Source organism: Panthera tigris, chromosome F3 (genome assembly GCF_018350195.1).
Source record: "Panthera tigris isolate Pti1 chromosome F3, P.tigris_Pti1_mat1.1, whole genome shotgun sequence".
NCBI classification, from domain to species: domain Eukaryota; kingdom Metazoa; phylum Chordata; class Mammalia; order Carnivora; family Felidae; genus Panthera; species Panthera tigris.
This window is the reverse complement of record NC_056678.1, coordinates 12,959,824-12,979,218: the sequence shown is the minus strand read 5'-3', so window position 1 is coordinate 12,979,218 and position 19,395 is coordinate 12,959,824. Positions and strand designations below refer to the sequence as shown.

The 19,395-nt window shown below is 33.7% G+C and overlaps 1 protein-coding gene across 5 annotated transcripts in view; it reads left to right on the top strand.

The window, feature by feature from the left end:
• Positions 1–19,395, top strand: part of KIFAP3 (kinesin associated protein 3) — a 178,875-nt gene that overhangs the window by 19,954 nt on the left and 139,526 nt on the right. For 4 of the 5 annotated variants that reach the window (XM_042975506.1, XM_042975505.1, XM_007077026.3 and 1 more), the window contains 4 exons: positions 10,594–10,725; positions 13,523–13,677; positions 15,723–15,778; positions 16,552–16,693. In XM_042975506.1, the coding sequence (XP_042831440.1) occupies positions 10,594–10,725; positions 13,523–13,677; positions 15,723–15,778; positions 16,552–16,693 (485 nt within the window). Of the gene's footprint in view, positions 1–5,830; positions 5,901–10,593; positions 10,726–13,522; positions 13,678–15,722; positions 15,779–16,551; positions 16,694–19,395 lie in introns of those variants that run through there. The other variant, XM_042975509.1, reaches the window with a different exon arrangement.

The window sequence follows — 19,395 nt, the reverse complement described above, 5'->3', positions numbered from 1 at the left end:
CCACAATCCAGGTCAGATATACCTGCTAGGTTCTCATGATACCTAATACCTTGTCTTTACTTACTCTTAGTACCATATTATTATTGTTTGTCTTTCCTGCTGGTCTGTAAGCTTCAGAAGGCTAAGGAACTATATATCTTACTTCTCGTTGTATCCTCAGCACACAGCACAATTCCTGGATCATAAGTACTCACTAAATAGTTATTAAATGAAGTAAAAATGAGGTTACAAAGAAAAATGGGCCAAATCATACTGGACTTATAAACCGTAGTAAAGAGTTGAGACTTGTAAAAGCAGTGGAGAACCATTGAAGGATTTTAAGAGTAAATGACATTTATTCATTCCTTCAATAGTTATTTGAAATTCTACCATGTAAAAGTCACTTAGTCAAGTGATAAAAAGTATTGGATGAATGACATATACTTTCTCTGCCTTTATGTGCCTATAATGTAGTGAGGAATACAGACTTTAATTAATATATAATCAGAAGCAACTATTGTATTTATGGTGAGTGCTATAAGTACATAAGCAAAATCAGTGGATGGCCTTCATGTAAAGCTCTTTTTTTTTTTTTTTTTTTTTTTAAATTTTTTTAATGTTTATTTCTGAGAGGGAGAGAGACAGAGCATGAGCAGGGAGGGGGCAGAGAGAGAGAAACACAGAATCTGGAGCAGGCTCCAGGCTCTGAGCCGTCAGCATGGAGCCCGACACGGGGCTTGAACTCATGAACTGTGAGATCATGACCTGAGCCGAAGTCAGACGCCCAACCGACTGAGCCACCCAGGTGTCCCTAAAGCCCTTTTTTTATACAGTATGTTTTCAACATTCATCCACATTTTAGCATTCAGCAGTAATTCATTCCATTTAATAGCTGAATGGTAGTTCATTGTGTGGATATAGCACATGTAGATTATCCATTCATCTATTGATAGACATTTAGATTGTTTCCATCTATTGGCTACTGTGAGTAAAACTGTTTTGAACATTCCTGTACTAGTTTTACTTTGAATACCTTTTTTCACTCTCTGGTATGTACCCAGTTGTTTCTGGGTCACGTACTAATTGTGTGTTTAACTTATTGAAGAACCACCAAACTTTTTCAGAGTGGCTGCACCATTTACATTCCCATCAGCAGTGTATGAGAGTTCCAATTTTCGACATCACCAACAGTTGTTATTTATTTATTTATTCATTTATTTATTTATATTCTGGCCATTCAGTGGATGCGAAGTACTATCTGTGATTTTATTTGCATTTCTCTAGTTACTAGTGACATTGAGTATCTTTTCATATGCTTCTTGGCCTTTATCTTCTTTGGGGAAATGAGTTCTTTATACATTCTAGATACTAGACTCTTACCACATAAATGATTTACAAATATTTTGCCCCACTGTGTGATTGTTTTTGCATTATCATCATAGTGTCCTTCCTTATGCAAAAGTTTTTAATTTTGATGGAGTCCAGTTCAATTTTTATTTACTTGCTTTTGCTACCATTATTTTGGAAACCATTGCCTAATAGTTTATTTTTTCTTTCTTTCCCTTGCCTCAGGAGACATCTAGAAAGATGTTGCTAAGGCTGATGTCAGAGAAATTACTGGATATCTACACATAAAAGAATGAAATTGGACCCTTTATACCACGTAATTAACTCTAGGATTTTTATGGTTTAATATCTCACGTTTAAGTCCTTAGTCCATTTTGAATTTACATTTGTGTATGGTGTCAGAGAGTGGTCCAGTTTCATTCTTTTGCATGTAGCAAAATAAAAAGCATAGCAAAGCAAACAATCAACAAAGCTTAAAGACAGACTACTGAATGGCAGAACATAATTACAAACAACATATCCGATAAAGGGTTAGTATCCAAAATATATAAAGAAGACATGAACAGACATTTCTCCAAAGAAGATATACAAATGATCGACAGACACATGAAAAGATGCTCATCACTCATCATCAGGGAAATGCAAATCAAAACCACAATAAGATATCATCTCACACCTTTTAGAATGGCTGAAATCAAAATCACAGGAAACAACAGGTGTTGGTGAGGATGTGGAAAAAAAGCAACCCTTGTGCACTTTTGTTGGGAATGCAAACTGGTTTAGCCACTGTGGAAGACAGTATGAGGTCCCTCAAAAAGTTAGGAATAGAACTACCCTAAGATCCAGTAATTGCACTATTAGGTGTTTATCCAAAAAATACAAAAACACTAATTCAAAGGGATAGATGCACCCTATGTTTATCACGACATTATTTATAATAGTCAAATTATAGAAGCAGCCCCAGTGTCCACTAACAGATGAATGAATAAAGGAGAGGCGGTATATGTATTTAGATATATTGCATATGTGTGTGTATATATATAGAATATTATTATATATGTATATCTATAATAAAATATTCCGCCATAAAGAATAACATCTTGCCATTTGCAACATCACTAATGGATCTAGAGAGTATAATGCTAAGTGAAATAAGTCAGTCAGAGAAAGACAAATACAATATGATTTCTCTCATATGTGGAATTTAAGAAACAAAACAAATGACAAAGGAAAAGAAACAAATTGAGAAAAACACTTAAATATAGAGAACAAACTGATGGTTACCAGAGGGGAGGTAGGTGAAATAGGTAATGGGAATTAAAGAGTATACTTATAGAAGAGTGCTAAGTAATGTATAGAATTATTGAATCACTACATCATACACCTGAAACTAATATAACACTGTATGTTAGCTATACTGGAATTAAAATTTAAAAATTAATTTTAAAAAAACATTGCCAAATCCAAAGTCATGAATATTTGCCTCTATGCTTTCTAAGGGTTTTGTAGTTTCAGCTCTCAAATTTGTTTTCAATCCATCTTGAGTTAATAGTGTGATATAAAGTAAGGGTCCAATTTCATTCTTTTACGTGTGGATATCCAGTTGTCCTGGCATTTGTTAAAGAGATCATTCTTTCCCCAGTGAAAGGTCTTGCTGCCTTTGTTGAAAATCCATTTATGGTAGATGTAGGGGTTTATTTCTGGACTCCATTCTCCTTCATTGATCTGTATGTTTTTATGCTACTACTTCACTGTTTTGATTATTGTAGCTTTGTAGTGTATTTTGAAATTAGAAAGTATGTCTTACACCTTTGTTCTTTTTTGGGATTGTTTTGGCTACTCAGGGTCCCTTGTGTTTCCATATGAATTTTAGGATCCCTAAAAGAGGCTTTTGGGATTTTGATAGGGATTGTATTAAATCTGTAGATCACTTTGGGAAGTATTGCCGTGTTAACACTATAAAGTTATCGATCTGTGAACAAGGGATATCCATCCATTTAATTCTTATTAATTTCTTTCAGCAATGTTTTATAGTTTCACTAAGTGCTACACCTCTCTGCTTAAATTTGTTAGTATTTTATTCCTTTTGATTGTAAGTGGAATTGTTTTTTTAACTTCCTTTTTGGCATTTTCATTACTAGTATATAGAAATGCAACTGATTTTTTTGTGTGTTTGTAGTGTGATCTGCAAATTTGCTGAATTTACTGTGATTAGCAGTTCTCAACATATGAGGTCATGTCATCTACAGATATAGTATTACTTCTTTTCCAATATGGATGCTTTTATTTCTTTTCTATATGTCAATGCTCTGGCTTGAACTTCCAGTAGTATATTGAATAGAAATGGATGACAGCAGGGCGCCTGGGTGGTTCAATCAGTTGAGTGTCGGACTCTTGATTTTGGCTCAGGTCATGATCTCCTGGTTCGTGAGATCAAGCCCCATGTACAGAGCCTGCTTGGGATTCTCTGTCCCTCTCTCTGTGCCCCTTCACTGCTTATGCTCTCTTTCACTCTCAAAATAAATAAATAAACTTAAAAAAAAAGTGGATGAAAGTAGGCATACTTATCTTGTTCCTATTCTTAAAGGAAAGCTTTTATTCTTTTACTATTGAGTATATTATTAGCTGTAGGTTTTTCATATATGCCCTTTTCTTGTATTCCTAATTTATTGAATGCTTTTATTTGAAAGGGTGTTAGGTTTTGTCAAATGCTTTTTCTGCATCAATTGGAATAATCATGTACATTTTTCCTTCATTTTATTAATGTGGTGTATTATATTGTTTTTCATATGTATAACTTCTTTGCATTCCTAGAATAGAACCTACTTGGTCTTGGCTTGTAATCTTTTAATATGCTGCTGCATAGTGTTAGTATTTTGAGGACTTTTGCATCTATATTCATGAAGGATATTGATTTCCATCTCTTTATATAAGATATTTATAAGAGATATTCTATTTTTGTGGTGTGTTTGTCTCACTTTGGTAACAGAGTAATGCTGACCTCATAGAATGAGGTCTATTTTTCAGAGGCATTTAAGAAGGATTGGTGTTAATTTTTCTTTGGATCTGTGGTAGAAATCACCAGTGAAGTCATCTGATCCTGGACTTCTCTTTGTTTGGAAGTTTTTGATGACTGATTGAATTTCTTTATTTACTATATAGGTCTATTCAGAATTTCTCTTTCTTTTGACTTTATGTTGTTTGTTTATTTCTAGGAATTTGTCCATTTCATCTAGATTATCTAATTTGTCGGCTTACAATAGTTTATAGTATTCTTTTTATCTCTGTAAGGTCAATAGTATCCCATTTTAATTTCTGATTGTAGTAATTTCACTCTTCTCTTTTTTTCTTAACTAAAGGTTTGCCAATTTTGTGAATTTTTCAAAGAAGCAACTTTTGATTTTTTTTTATTTTGCATATGTATTCTCTATTTGTTTAATCTCTCTGTCTTTATGATTTCCTACCTTCCACAAGCATGTGGTTTAGTTTATTCTTTTTCTGGTTCCTTAAGGTGTAAAATCAAGTTATTGATTTGAAATCTTTTATTGAGCTGTAATAGACATAACATTATATTAGTTTCAGGTGCATATCACAATACACTTGTGAAATGATCACCACAATAAGTCTAGTTAACACCCATTACCACATAGTAATAATGTTTTTTTCTTGTGATAAGAACTTTTAAGATTTAGTCTATTAGCAATTTCCAAGTGTACAATACCTTGTTATTAACTATTGTCACCATGCTGTACGTTATATCCCCGGGCCTTATCTTATCTTAGAGAGAGTTCAGAAATGGGGGAGAAGGGCAGAGGAGGAGAGAAAGAGAATCTTTTTTTTTTTTTAACGTTTATTTATTTTTGAGACAGAGAGAGACAGAACATGAACGGGGGAGGGGCAGAGAGAGAGGGAGACACAGAACCGGAAGCAGGCTCCAGGCTCCAGGCCATCAGCCCAGAGCCCAACGCGGGGCTCGAACTCACAGACTGCGAGATCGTGACCTGAGCTGATGTCGTACGCTTAACCGACTGAGCCACCCAGGTGCCCCTGAGAAAGAGAATCTTAAGCAGGCTCCATGCTTAGCATGATGTGATGAGATCATGACCTGAGCTGAAATCAGTAGTTGGATGCTTAACCGACTGAGTCACCCAGGTGCCCAGGACTTATTTATTTTATCACTGGAAATTTGTGCCTTTGACCACCTTCACCTGTTTTCCCAGCTGCCACCCCCTGCCTTTGGCAACTACCAATATGTTCTGTGTATCTGTGAGTTTGGGTTTGTTTTGTTCTTAGATTACACATACAAATGAGATCATAAAGAATTTGTCTGTCTCTCTCTGACTTATTTCGTATAGCATAATGCTCTCAAGGTCTATCCATGGTGTCACAAATGGCAAGATTTTACACATATACACGTACATACACCACATTTTCTTTATGATGGACACTTGGGTTGCTTCTTTGTATTGGCTGTTATAAATAATACTGCAGTGAACATGGGGGTGTGTACTATATATCTCTTAGAATTAGTTCCTTTGGATAAACACTCAGAAATGGGTTTGCTGGATCATATGGTAGGTCTGTGTTCAGTTTTTTGAAAAACCTCTATACGATTTTCCATAGTGGCTGCATTAATTTACATTCCCATCAACAGTGTAGTAGGGTTCCCTTTTCTCCACATTCTTGCCAACACTGTCTATTTCTTGTCTTTTTGATAATAGCCATTTTAACAGGTATGAGGTGATACCTTATTGTGGTTTTGATTTGCATTTCATTTATGAGTAGAGATATTGAGCATCTTTTCATGTACCTGTTGGCCATCTGTATGTCTTCTTAGAAAAAAATGCCTATTCACATCCTCTGCTGATTTTTTAACCAGATTGGCATTTTTTCCTTTTTCTTTCTTTTTTTCTTTTTCTTTTTTTTCTATTGAGCTCTGTGATGTCTTTGTATATTTTAGGTATTAACCCATTCTCAGACATATTATTGCAAATATATTCTCCCACTTAGTAAGTTGTATTTTTTTTTTTTCTTTTGCTGGGAAGAAGATATTTAGTTCGACTTAGGCCCACTTATTTATTTTTGTTTTTACTGCCTTTGCTTTTGGTGTCAAAAAAAACTTGCCAAGATCTATGGTGAGAAGCTTACTGTCCTTATTTTCTTCTAGGAGTTTTATAGTTTTAGGTCTTATGTTCAACTCTTAATCCATTTTGAATTAATTTTTGTATATGGTGTAAGATAATGGTCCAGTTTCATTCTTTTTCATGTAGCTGTCCAGTTTTCTAAATGCCATTTATTGAAGAGACTGTCCTTCCCTATTGTGTATTCTTGGCTCCTTTGTTGTGAATTAATTGGCCATATATGTGTCAGTTTATTTCTGGGCTATGTATTCTGTTGATATATGTGTCTTTTTTTATGCAAATACCATACTGTTTTGATTACAACTTTGTAATATATTTTGAAACCAGAAAATGTGAGTCCTCTAGCTTTGTTCTTCTTTCTCAAGATTGCTTTGACTATTCAGGGTCTTTTGTGGCTCCATACAAATTTTAGGATTGTTTGTTCAATTTCTGTGAAAAAAGGCCATTGGGATTTTGATAGGGGTTGCCTTGAATTTGTAGATTGCTTTGGGTGATATGGACATTTTATCGGTATTAATTCTTTCAGTCTATAAACTTGGAATATCTTTTCATTTATTTGTGTTCACTTTCTTTCATCAATATCTTATAGTTTTCAGGGTATAGGTCTTGGTTAAAGACCTTGGTTAAATTTATTTCTAGATATTTTATTCTTTTTGATGTAATTGTAAATGGGAATATTTTCTTAATTTCTCTTAAGATAGTTCATTATTAGTGTATGGAAATGCAACTGATTTTTAATGTTGGTTTTTTTTAACCTGCAACTTTCTTCAGTTTATGAGCTCCAGTTTTTTTGTGTGTGGGGTCTTTAGAGTTTTCTCTATAATAATATCATGTCATCCACCAATAGTGGCAGTTTTACTTCTTGCTTTCTGATTTGGATGCCTGTTATTTCTTTTTCTTGACAAATTACTCTGGCTAGGGCTTCTCATACTGTGTTGAATAGAAGTGGTAAGAGTGGGCATCCTTGCCTTGTTCCTGGTCTTTGAGGAAAAGCTTTTAGTTTTTCACTGTCGAGTATGATGTTAGCTGTGTATTTATTATATATGGCCTTTATTGTGTTGTGGTACATTCCCTGTATATTCACTTTGTTGGCAGTTTTTATCATAAATGGATATTGAACATTGTCAAATGTTTTATGCATCTGTTGAGATAATCGTATGACTTTTATACTTCATTTTGTTAATGTAGTGTATTGATTGATTTCCATTTATTGAACCATCCTTGCATCCCTCAAATAAATCCCACTTGATCATGATGTGTGATGCTTTTAATGTAAACTTGAGTTGGTTTGCTAGTATTTTGTGAAGATTTTTGCATCTGTGTTCCTTTTGGGTATTAGCCTGTAATTTTTTTTTTTTTTTTTTTTTTTTTGGTGTTCTTGTCTGGTTTTGGTGTAATGGTAATGCTGACCTCATAAAATGAGTTTGTAAGTATTCCCTCCTGTTCTGTTTTTTGGAAGAGTTTGAGAATGATTGTCATTAATTCTTTGAATATTTGGTAGCATTAACCAGTGAAGCAGTTGAGTGTAGACTTTTGTTTATTGGGACATTTTTGATTACTGATTCAGTGGCTTACTAGTAATTGGTCTGTTCATATTTTCTGTTTTTTTATGATTTGATCTTTGCAGATTGTATGGTTTTTAGGATTTTACCCATTTCTTCTATGTTGTTACATTTGTTGGTGTATAATTAATTGCTAAGTTTCTTGTGATCCTTTGTATTTCTGTGTGATCAGTTGGAAATGTTTGTTCTTTTGTTTATGACTTTATTTGAGTCCTCTCTCTTTTTTTCTTGGTGACTTTATTCTTCATACAGGTTTTCTTCTTTTTTTAATATTTATTTATTTTGACAGAGAGAGTGCGAATGCATGCATTAGACTGGGGGAGGGGCAGAGAGGGAGACAGAGACAGAATCCCAAGCAGATTCCACGCTGTCATTGCAGAGCCTGAGGTGGGGCTCAGTCTTATGAACTGTGAGATCAGGACCTGAGCCCAAATCCAGAGTCAGATGCTTAACCAACTGAGCCACCCAGGCACCCATAGTAAGTTTTAAATGTGTTACTAAACAGTATAATGAGGGATTAGTTTTAATATACATATCTTATATATTCAGCCACAATGCCAAGGAGAACAGGCAAGGGGTTTATCCATAATTTCCATCAGCCCCCAGGTTATATAAGCAATTAATAACTTGTATTACTCTTATGTAAAGTGCTATTCAGTGTAGTTTCAACCCTACCAAATTGCTACCCTTAATTAAGCCTCTCCTATAAAGAACTTCTAGAGCTGCAACTCTATTATTTATACATGAATTAAAAAAATACCTGAATGTATATGTGCTAAAATTGTAACACTTGGTTTCTTCCAGGTTTTTGAGTTTATTTTTTTCTTTGCAATTTCTGTGTTCTACTTTTCCTATAAAAACATAACTTGCTTTAGTGATAAAGAAGCTATTAAAAAACTTAATGAACATACTTTTTAAAAACACACATGCACACAAAAAAGCAAACAAAAACAAAAACAAGAACGGAGTGGTGAGATTCTTTGATCAATTTGATTTCTTTGAGAAATGCATGATATCAGACCAGAAGACAATTACGCTTTTCTTTACCTGTAGAAGACCGGCTGTGCAAGTGGTGGTAGGGGACTACTCTTAGGATTGCACTTGTGTTTTATCCTTATAATTGTCTTCATTGAATTGGATACAGTGGTTACCCCCTTCTGTATAGGAAATTCACAACTGGGATTGCTCTCCATCTTAAGAGGAAGCACGGAACTAGTTTGTTCTATAATTAAGATGCTTTCTGTAGTGATTGCTATAGTACATCTTTTTTTTTCTTTTTTCTTTCTTTCATTTTTTTTTAACTCTTCTTAGTTCTTTTGATTCCTGTGATTCCTTTAGTTTTTGATTGCTAGTCTCAGCTTGTACCCATTTATCCTGCCTTTTGGAGTCTATGCCATCCTGTTTAATATATGTGTGTGTATCTAATTTCCTAATTATTTTTACCGGCCTGCCTGGTTTCTAGCTGCTTTAATTCCTCACAAGCTTTGTTCTGTACATCTTACTGTCAGTGTAGTTGCTGACCTACCTAGACTCCAGCATTGTATTTGATTTCCTACCCTATCTCTATACTTGACTTTTAGTCATGGTCCTAGTACAGATTCCATATTTCATAAATAATTCTGATGAAAAGATCATTTTAAAACTTACATTGAGAATATGCATAATAGGGCATTAATTTCTAACTAAAGAAAGAGCATTGAGTATCTAATCATTGGAATTTTAATTTAAGATATTGTCATATTTCTGTTCCTTCTTGTCAGGCTAAAATATCCTACTAGCCAACTTTGACTATAGTGAGAAATTTTTCTTGTTCTCGTTGCTTAATCTCTTCTAATATCACTTGTTTTATCACCTTCTAATGTGGCCAAGTGACAAGTAGTGATTAATTTGTCATTGGTTTACTATAACTAAAGATTCATTGTATAACTTTAGAAGCTTGGGGGATGAGGTATATAGAAACATTCTGTGGAAACTACTAATGACATTATAATTTGAAGATGCAGGACTGTAAAACATAACCTCTTAATGTTTTTTTTGTTATGTAATTTGAGTGTGTTTTGAAGATTAGGTACTAATGCTGCAGTGTATATATTTATGTAAAGTGATAGATAATAAATATTGTGGTTTAGATAATTTCGTGTCATTCTGTGAGCCAGTTAATGGGCTAATTGTTAGGCAGTTGTTTGGTTTTTTTTTTAATACAAATTTGGGGGCAGCTACTTTATTTTTGAATTACTGATTTTTGTTTGAGGTTCTTCTCTCCAAAACATCTTGTTTTATTCACTTGCAAATTTTCTATAAGCATGATTCTTTGTGTAAATGTATTTTTTCCCAGGTATAGCTATTTATTAAGGTACTTTCTGCAAGATCAAGAAATATGTATAGTACAGAGTTTACAGAGTTGGAGCAAAAGAGTTATTTTTTGGTCTAAGTCAAAAGTAAATCTAATTTAAATGTGTATGTTAATCCGACCCACATGCCTTTAGAACTAAAAACTAGATAAAAAGCATGGACATTTTGTGAGTTTTTAATCTACCTATGTCTTTTTTTATTTTATATTATAGGAAAGTTAAAGGAGGAAATATTGATGTACATCCATCAGAAAAAGCACTCATTGTTCAGTATGAAGTGGAAGCTACCATTCTTGGAGAGATGGGTGATCCCATGTTGGGAGAACGAAAGGAATGCCAAAAGATGTAAGTTTTCTTCATTGGTGCATAGTTTGAAAGTGGTGAATTTTATGTAAACTGTGTAGAAATCTGACGTTATTTAAATCAGCATAGATTACAAATGGTTCGGCCTTCTTCTAGGCATACTTCATCTTAGTGAAGCAGAGACCATATTAAACTATAAATACAGAGTATATTTATTCCAGAGAAGATCATGTTTAGCTAAGCATAGTGGAAAGTTGCTGAAAAATATCATTTCTAATTTATGCCATTTAGTGAATGCATATAATAGAGTATAAACTACTACAACTTGTGAAATCAGAAATAAAAGAGGTTTATATGAGACTTTTTAGCTTAATTTAAGAAATTTCTATTTTAGGGGATCCTCTCTGTATTATTCTTTTTTCCCTGGAGTTGTAGAAGATAGTATGCGTTCCAGAATTCCCAAGTAGGGCATGTACTTTGAATTCATCCCTTCAAAGTGTAGCCCTGTGAAAGATGTTGGTAATGTAATGACTCAATTTTCTGACTCAGTGAATTGAGATTACATCTCTTGACATCCTACACTTTCCTTCCTACTTTTATAATACTTTCAGGAGCCCCTTGGGAACTGGTCTTTTTCATTATTCTATAGTTGTGCTGGTGATTGTCTTGCCCTCCTTTCATAGTATTGTGGAAGTAGAGAAGGTCGGAGATGGCCTAGTGTTCTCTCCCAATCTTCTCCTTCCGTAAAAAAAAAAAAAAAAAAAAAAAAAAAAAAAAAGTTGATTTGGGAGCTAAGTAAGAAGATTTTAACTAGTTTAAAAGAGTGTTAGTATGTTTTGGTGATACAGCACCCTGAAAAGTACTGTATTTAATTTTTTTTTAATTTTTTTTTTTTTTTTTTTTTTGAGAGAGTGTGAGCGAGGAGGGGCAGAGGGAGACTCACAATCCGAAGTAGGCTCCAGGCTCTGAGCTGTTAGCACAGAGCCCGACATGGGGCTTGCACTCACGGACTGCCAGACCATGACCTGAGCCAAAGTTGGACACTCAACTGACTGAGCCACACAGGCGCTCCCAAAGCACTGTATTTTAAATATATAGCAGTGGTTCTCAACTGGTTGTGATGTTTTTCCCCCAGAGAACATTTGGTAATGCCTGGAAACAGTTTTGGAGGTTGTAACTGGAGGGATCCTATTGACAATGTAGTGGATAGAGGCCAGGGTGCTGCTAAACATCCTAAAATGCACAAGGTCAAAGAATGGTTTGGCTTCAAATTTTAATGGCGCTGTAATTGAGAAACTTTGGTGTATAGCACCCTGAAAAGAAAAGCTGCCTAGTATCTTAGTAAGATCCCTAATCTGTCTTCTTTTTTTGTGTTAGGAAACTAAATTCCACATACAATTCATTGAAATAACTAAGTCCTTGGGGCACCTGGGTGTCTCAGTCAGCTGAGTGTCTGACTTTGGCTTAGGTCATGATCTCGCGGTTTGTATGTTTGAATCCCGCATGGGGCTCTGTGCTGGCAGCTCGGAGCCTGAGCCTGCTTCGGATTCTGTGTCTCCTTCTCTCTCTGCCCACCCCTCCACACCCTCCCCCTGCCTCAAATAAATAAACATTAAAAAAAAATTAAAAGAACTAAGTCTTTGGATAATTCACTAAATTGAAGAAAAATACATATATGCACATATACGTACTTATGTGTCCTCTTACACGTTCTCTCTTCCATTAATGTGTTGTGATTACTGCCTGAGTTTTATACATTTTGGGAGCATGTGAAAATCTCTTTAGATCTTTTTTTTTTATGTTTATTGATTAAAAAAAATTTTTTTAATGCTTACTTATTATTTTTTTTTAATGTTTATTTATTTTTGAGACAGAGAGAGACAGAGTATGAACGGGGGAGGGGCAGAGAGAGAGGGAGACACAGAATCCGAAACAGGCTCCAAGCTCCCAAGCTGTCAGCCCAGAGCCGGACACGGGGCTCGAACTCACGGACCGCGAGATCGTGACCTGAGCCGAAGTCGAATGCTCAGCCAACTGAGCCACCCAGGCGCCCTAATGCTTACTTATTTTTGAGAGAGAGACAGAGCATCAACAGGGGAGAGGCGGAGAGAGAGGGAGACACAGAATCCGAAGCAAGCTCCAGGCTCCGAGCTGTCAGCACAGAGCCCATTGTGGGGCTTGAACACATGAACTATGTTGAGATCATGACCTGAGCTGAAGTCAGACGCTTAACTGACTGAGCCACCCAGGCACCCCTTGAGATCTTATTAATTTGACTTCCAAAGAAAAGCTAGCAGATCAGTCTTTCCTTTTAGAACCTCAGATATCCACATTTCAGGCAAAAGATTTAGTTCTTAGTTCTTTAACACGTATTTGTTTGTTTGAAGTTTACTTTTGAGAAAGAGAGAGAAAGTGAGTGAGGCAGGGCACAGAGAGAGGGAGAGAGAGAGAATCCCAACCAGGTGCTGCACTGCCAGTGCACGCCAACCGTGAGATCATGACCTAAGAGAAAATCAAGAGTCGGATGCTTAACCAACTGAGCCACCCATGCGCCCCCTAGAAAGATTATTTTAAAACAAGATTTCTGAATATGCTGTCCTCCCTAGAAGAGTCAGATACAGATTTTATGTTCTTTTTGTTATCTCATTTGTTCAGTTCAAAGAAATCATTTCTTTGCATTTTTCTAAGCCTAATTGTATCTAATACTTTATTATATTTTACTAAAAGAGTCTATGTCAGGTACCTTTCAGTGCTTTGTGAACTATTTATAAGAAGTATTGTTTAAGTTATCACTTACTTTTATAATACCTGAGTTGGAAAGTTTCTGATGTGCTCACAGCATTCGTCTTAAGAGTCTCAATGCCAACACGGATATAACTTCCCTGGCCCGGAAGGTGGTTGAAGAATGTAAACTTATCCATCCCTCAAAACTAAATGAGGTAGAACAGCTATTGTACTATCTACAGAATCGCCGTGATTCATTGCCAGGAAAAGGTAAGTAGAATTCCTCATTTTTTAATGTATAACCAGAGCTATTTCTATAGTTCGTGCTTTTGATATTTGGTGGTGTTTTTTGTTGTTATTGTTTTATTTTGTTTTGCCAGTGCTGTGCATAAGTAAACGAATGAAAGAATAAACCTATTAGTTTTCTCCATGCCAGGCTCTGTATTAGATGCTTCCACAAAAAATGATCTGTTTCTATTTCATACTGTGGCATGTGTATATGTTTGTATGTGTACATTTGTGCTGAAATAAGGAACGAACTCAAATGTCTGTCATATTCTGGAATAATAAAAGGAGAGAATTTGGGGCAAAAAAACCTATTTTCTCTAACCCAACCAGATTTATATTTTCTAAATTTCTTATTGACAATTTATAATTTGAATAGATTACTAAGTATTTAAATGTTAAAATATGTCATATGCTTTAGACTATCCTAAAGATACAAGTTATATGAATCTTTCTTAAGGAAATATTACTTTTTTATTCCTTATTGTCTGCATTGTTGCCATTCTTCTACCTTCAATTTCTTCATAAGGAACCAAGTCATTAAAATATTAGAGCTAAGGAATTGATTGTTTTTAGAAAATATCATCAAATAATCTAAACCAAATATGAAACGAAATAAAAACACATTTTGCTGGAAAGTCATCTCAGATTATTGAATGGTTAGTTATTCCGCTCATGGTATTAATTAGGTTTACATATCTTTCTTTCATCATTGGTGAGTTCTAAAATATGGTACCTTTGAAAAACTTTATAAATGCTTATGTTTTGATTATACTAAGTAGAAAAAAATGAGAGAAAATTTGTTTTGACTTTTTTTGAGTTACTCAGTCTTTTCTCTCCAACCACAGCAAATAAAATGCCTTTTTTCTAATATCACTTTTATTAGTTAATCCTGAATATATTATCTAACATATATTATATGATCAATATATATTTCTGAATGAATTAAGTGATTGTGAATGTATTTATTTAAAAGCAAAAATAAGCAGTTTGAACTTGTATCCAGCTACATAACTGACACTCAATGTATAATTATTAATTATTAATAATTAGTGCTATAAGGAAAATTTTATCAAGAAACACTTTCATTAAATGTTTCATGATAGACTATTCCTATTAAGATCCCTGTAAATGATGAGAGAGAACTTCTTCAATAAGTTAAATAAGTTCAAAGTGAGCAAAGTAAATCCCATACTCTTGTAAGGTGTGTATGTACTTATTTTGAGTACAATATAGTGAAAATTGATCTTTCCTAATGCCTAATTAATATAATTCCAAATGCACTTATATTAATATCTTAATAAAGCCTTGCGAGTTTTCAAGGTAGATCAGTCATCTCACCTTCTTCCCCAGAAATTAGATGAATATGAGGAAATTTTCATGTCAACATACATGGATAAATCCATTTGAATCAGTCTGTTTATATAGATACTAATGTTTGGAGATGTAAGAAATGCTGTTACCATGTTAAATACATACTTACTAAAAAAATTTCCATTTTTCTTTTTAACTTTTTTTACTTGGAATTCACTATTTCAAAACCAGAAACATTGCCCCCCCAGAAGTGATTGAAACAAAACAGTAATACTTATTTATGTAATTCATTACTGTAAGTGATTTTTTTCATTTTGTTTTTTCTAATATTCAACTCATTAATGTATCTTTGCTTTATTGGTTTCCCTATTCCCACCTTAAATGTGAATCAGGAGGGGACTCTTTTGCTTCTTGTTGGCAAGTCTGGCTATTTACCTCCCAAAAAGTTAACCTAGGAGGAATTAAAATTGCTGCATAACATAACTTTGGGATTATTTCTAGATTTTATTCATATATACTCTCCTTGATATCTCATTATAACAGATTATAGATGAACATTTAAAAAATTTTTTATTTATTGGAAAAAGACTATTTCATAAACTAGTCAGTTGTAAGATCCCCCGGTTAGCTATAAACTCAGCTACTGAATATAAAAATTACCCAGAAACTCTAAACACCTAGTTCTTCTCATTTAAAAATAAAAAATCTTTTTACAGAAAAAAAAGAAAAATCGAGCAAGCCTAAAGATCCACCTCCTTTTGAAGGAATGGAGGTAAGACCTAATTCTGATCTAATAGAGAACTGATTGATTGTAAGGTTGTTGCCTTTTCCCATCAATGATTCATGTACTAACATTAAGTAGATGTGGAAAGTTTATTGAACTTAGAAGCACCTAGAAAAGGTAGATAGTGAGTGTTTTATATAGTCAAAAGTTAGTGGCCTATTTTTCAGATATAATTTATTTTGATAAGTTTTGAAATGTTTTAAATATTCTTTTTTTTTTTTTAACATTTATTTATTTTTGAGACAGAGAGAGACAGAGCATGAACGGGGGAGGGGCAGAGAGAGAGGGAGACACAGAATCGGAAGCAGGCTCCAGGCTCTGAGCCATCAGCCCAGAGCCTGACGCGGGGCTCGAACTCACGGACCGCGAGATCGTGACCTGAGCTGAAGTCGGACGCTCAACCGACTGAGCCACCCAGGCGCCCCTAAATATTCTTATATTTAAACATATCCAGTGTGTTTTGAAATACTGTTTAACCTATTATAGTAGACACAAATTATTTTGCATTACATTTAGGATGCTTTATATTAATAGACCCAAGTTTAGTGTTTATGTACATCCTATTTTCATGTGGTTTGTAACTACTTCTGTATTGGAGTCCTAACACCCAAAGGTCTAATTTCCTCCTGGCTACTATGAGTCCTTTGAAAACTTGTCTGTCATTAAAAGGGCAATATGTTGACCACACAGTATCATTCCTTGGCAGTAGCTTTGAGGGACATCATTGTTCTTTAAGAGGACTTCCTCTTCCTTTCTTTCAGATTGATGAAGTGGCTAACATCAATGACATGGATGAATACATTGAGTTACTGTATGAAGATATTCCTGATAAAGTTCGGGGTTCTGCTTTGATCTTGCAACTTGCTCGAAATCCTGATAACTTGGAAGAACTACTGTTGAATGGTGATTTATATCTATAAATATTAAAAATAGAAAAATTGTTGTATAATATGTTTCTGAAACTTATTATAATAGAGGACAAAGCTAAAATTTTACCGAACTTAGGAATGCATTTATTTCCTAGACCTTTATTACCATCTTTCTTTTGAAAATTATTTAATTTTTGAGAGCATAACATTAAATATTATCTGAAAAATTCATTTAATTTAAACAACAAATATAAAGCACTAATGGTACTGTGTCTTCTATTCTGGAAGATTTTTATTCTTTCAGTTAGGATACAATATCAACTTTGTCATTTGCACACATACGTATATACTTTTACTAAATTAGGGTTCCAATATTAGTTTTTTTTCAGTAGCACAGCAAAAAATATATTAATCTCTGTACCTTCATTTAGATTAAATTTTGATCCTCTCCTTTCATTAGATGTGCTAGGTAATTAAAAAAAAAAAGAGATAATGCTCTTAAAACCTTTTTTCTCAGTATTACCCCTATAGAATTATTTTATTTTATTTTATTTTATTTTATTTTATTTTATTTTATTTTATTTTAAGTTTATTTGTTTTGAAAGAGCAAGTGCAAATGCAAGCAAGGGAGGGACAGACAGAGATAAAGTTTATTTATTAATTTTGAGAGAGTGAGTGCGAGGAGGGTAGGGGCAGAGAGAGAAGGAGAGAGAATCCCAAGCAGGCTCTGCACTGACAGTACAGAGCTCCATGCAGGGCTCAATCTCACGAACCATGGGATCATTACCTGAGCAGAAACCAGGAGTCAGATGCTTAACCAACTGAGCCAGCCAGGCACCCCTAGAATTATTTTAAATGTGTGGTTTTCTGACTTTACTTTTGCCAAAATTAAAATATAGAAGATGTCATTATTATCTGATTTCTATCACATGAGGAAGAGTACCTTTTTGTTTGTCGTCATACTCCTTTTATGGAGGCTGCACAGTACACACCAGTACTTGATAACTTGGAAAATATATACAAAAGAACTGTCCAGAAAGTCCTAGAACATTACCAATATTCCAACTAGAAAATGTGTACATTTTAAGTATTTTCAAAATTATACAACTCATATATTAGTATATTCTTTATAAAGAATTAGAATATTAGTAATTTGATCATTATTATCTGAGTTTGGAGTACATTCATTCTTCTAGATCTTTTTCATACTTTTACATATATATATGTATAGGATTTTTTCCTATATTAAAATATAGAGTATTATTTTGTAAGAATTTTTATATTAATAATATCGTTCTTATTTCTTGGTAATTTTTTCTCCATACAGTAATATTTTGAGATTACATGCATATAGATACATTATAATGTAATTAATTTTTTAACTATGATTGTTGTTTTTATGAAGCTTTCTATAAGTTTTAGCCATTCCTCTGTTGAGTAGTCATTAGATTGTTTCCAGATTTTTCAGTAGGGAATATTGCTTCAGTGAACATCTTTGTACATATCTTCTATATACACAGTATGGGGTTCTTTAGGGTATGTGGACAGAAACAAAGGTCATACATAAATACAGATGATAATGTTTTAAAGGGTATTGCCAAACTGCCTTCCAAAATGGTTGTGCTGCTGTATCCCCAGATCAACAGAACATGAAAGCCATCAAACTTTAAAATTTTTGCCATTGTATTATGGTAATAAACAAGCTCTCTTTGTTTTAAGTTGCATTTGCCTGATTTCTAATGAATTTGCTATCTATCACTAGACTTTTGGAATGTCCACCCTGTGAATTTTGTATTCCTGTCCTAAGTATTTGTGTGTATGTGTATGTGACTACGTATATTTATATATAAATGTACATATCCTTTTTATATATAATTTAGTATGTAAATTTATATATATCATTTATGTTCTTTCTCTTTTATGTACTTGGAAATGGTTTCTGTCAGTCTATTGTCTCTTTTTTTTTTGGTATCATATCCATTTCCATCTGTTTACTTTCATTCTATTTGTGTCTTTGACTCTAAAATGTTTGTATTGTACAAAGTATATAGTTGGATCACTCCCTTTTTTTAATCCATTCTGCCAATCTCTGCGTTTTGATAGGAGAGTTTAGTCTATTTACCATTAATGTAATTACTCATAAAGTGGGATTGTCCTCTAACACTTTGTTTTCTGCATCTTTTATCATTTTTATTCCGTTAACCCTCTATTACTGCCTTCTTTTATGTAAAATGGATATTTTTTAGTATACCATTATAATCCTTTTGTTGTTCTTTTACTGTGTTTTCCTGAATTATTTTCTGAGTGTTTGCCCTAGGATTACAGTTACTATCTTCTATTAAAATAATTTAGTTCAGATTAATAGTAGGGTTCCAATATTTAATTTTAGCAGCATGCAAAAACCGTGTTCTGACTTACCTCTCTATTCCCTCTCCACTTCTTTGTACTATTATAGTAATGCAAATTACATCATTACACATTACCTGCCTGTCAGCACAGTAATTATTGATGTGTGAATTTTTTAATTAAATAGAAGAAAAGACTGCAATCAGAAATAATGTTAAGCTGTCATTTTATTTATATAATTACCTTTACCAGTGCTCTTTATTTCTTTGTGTGGATTTACATTCCTCTCTACTAGTTTTTCATTTAAGCTTGAAGGATTCCCTTTAGTATTTCTTATAGGGAATGTTTACTATCAGCAAATTCTCTAAATTTTTGTTTGCCTAGGAATAG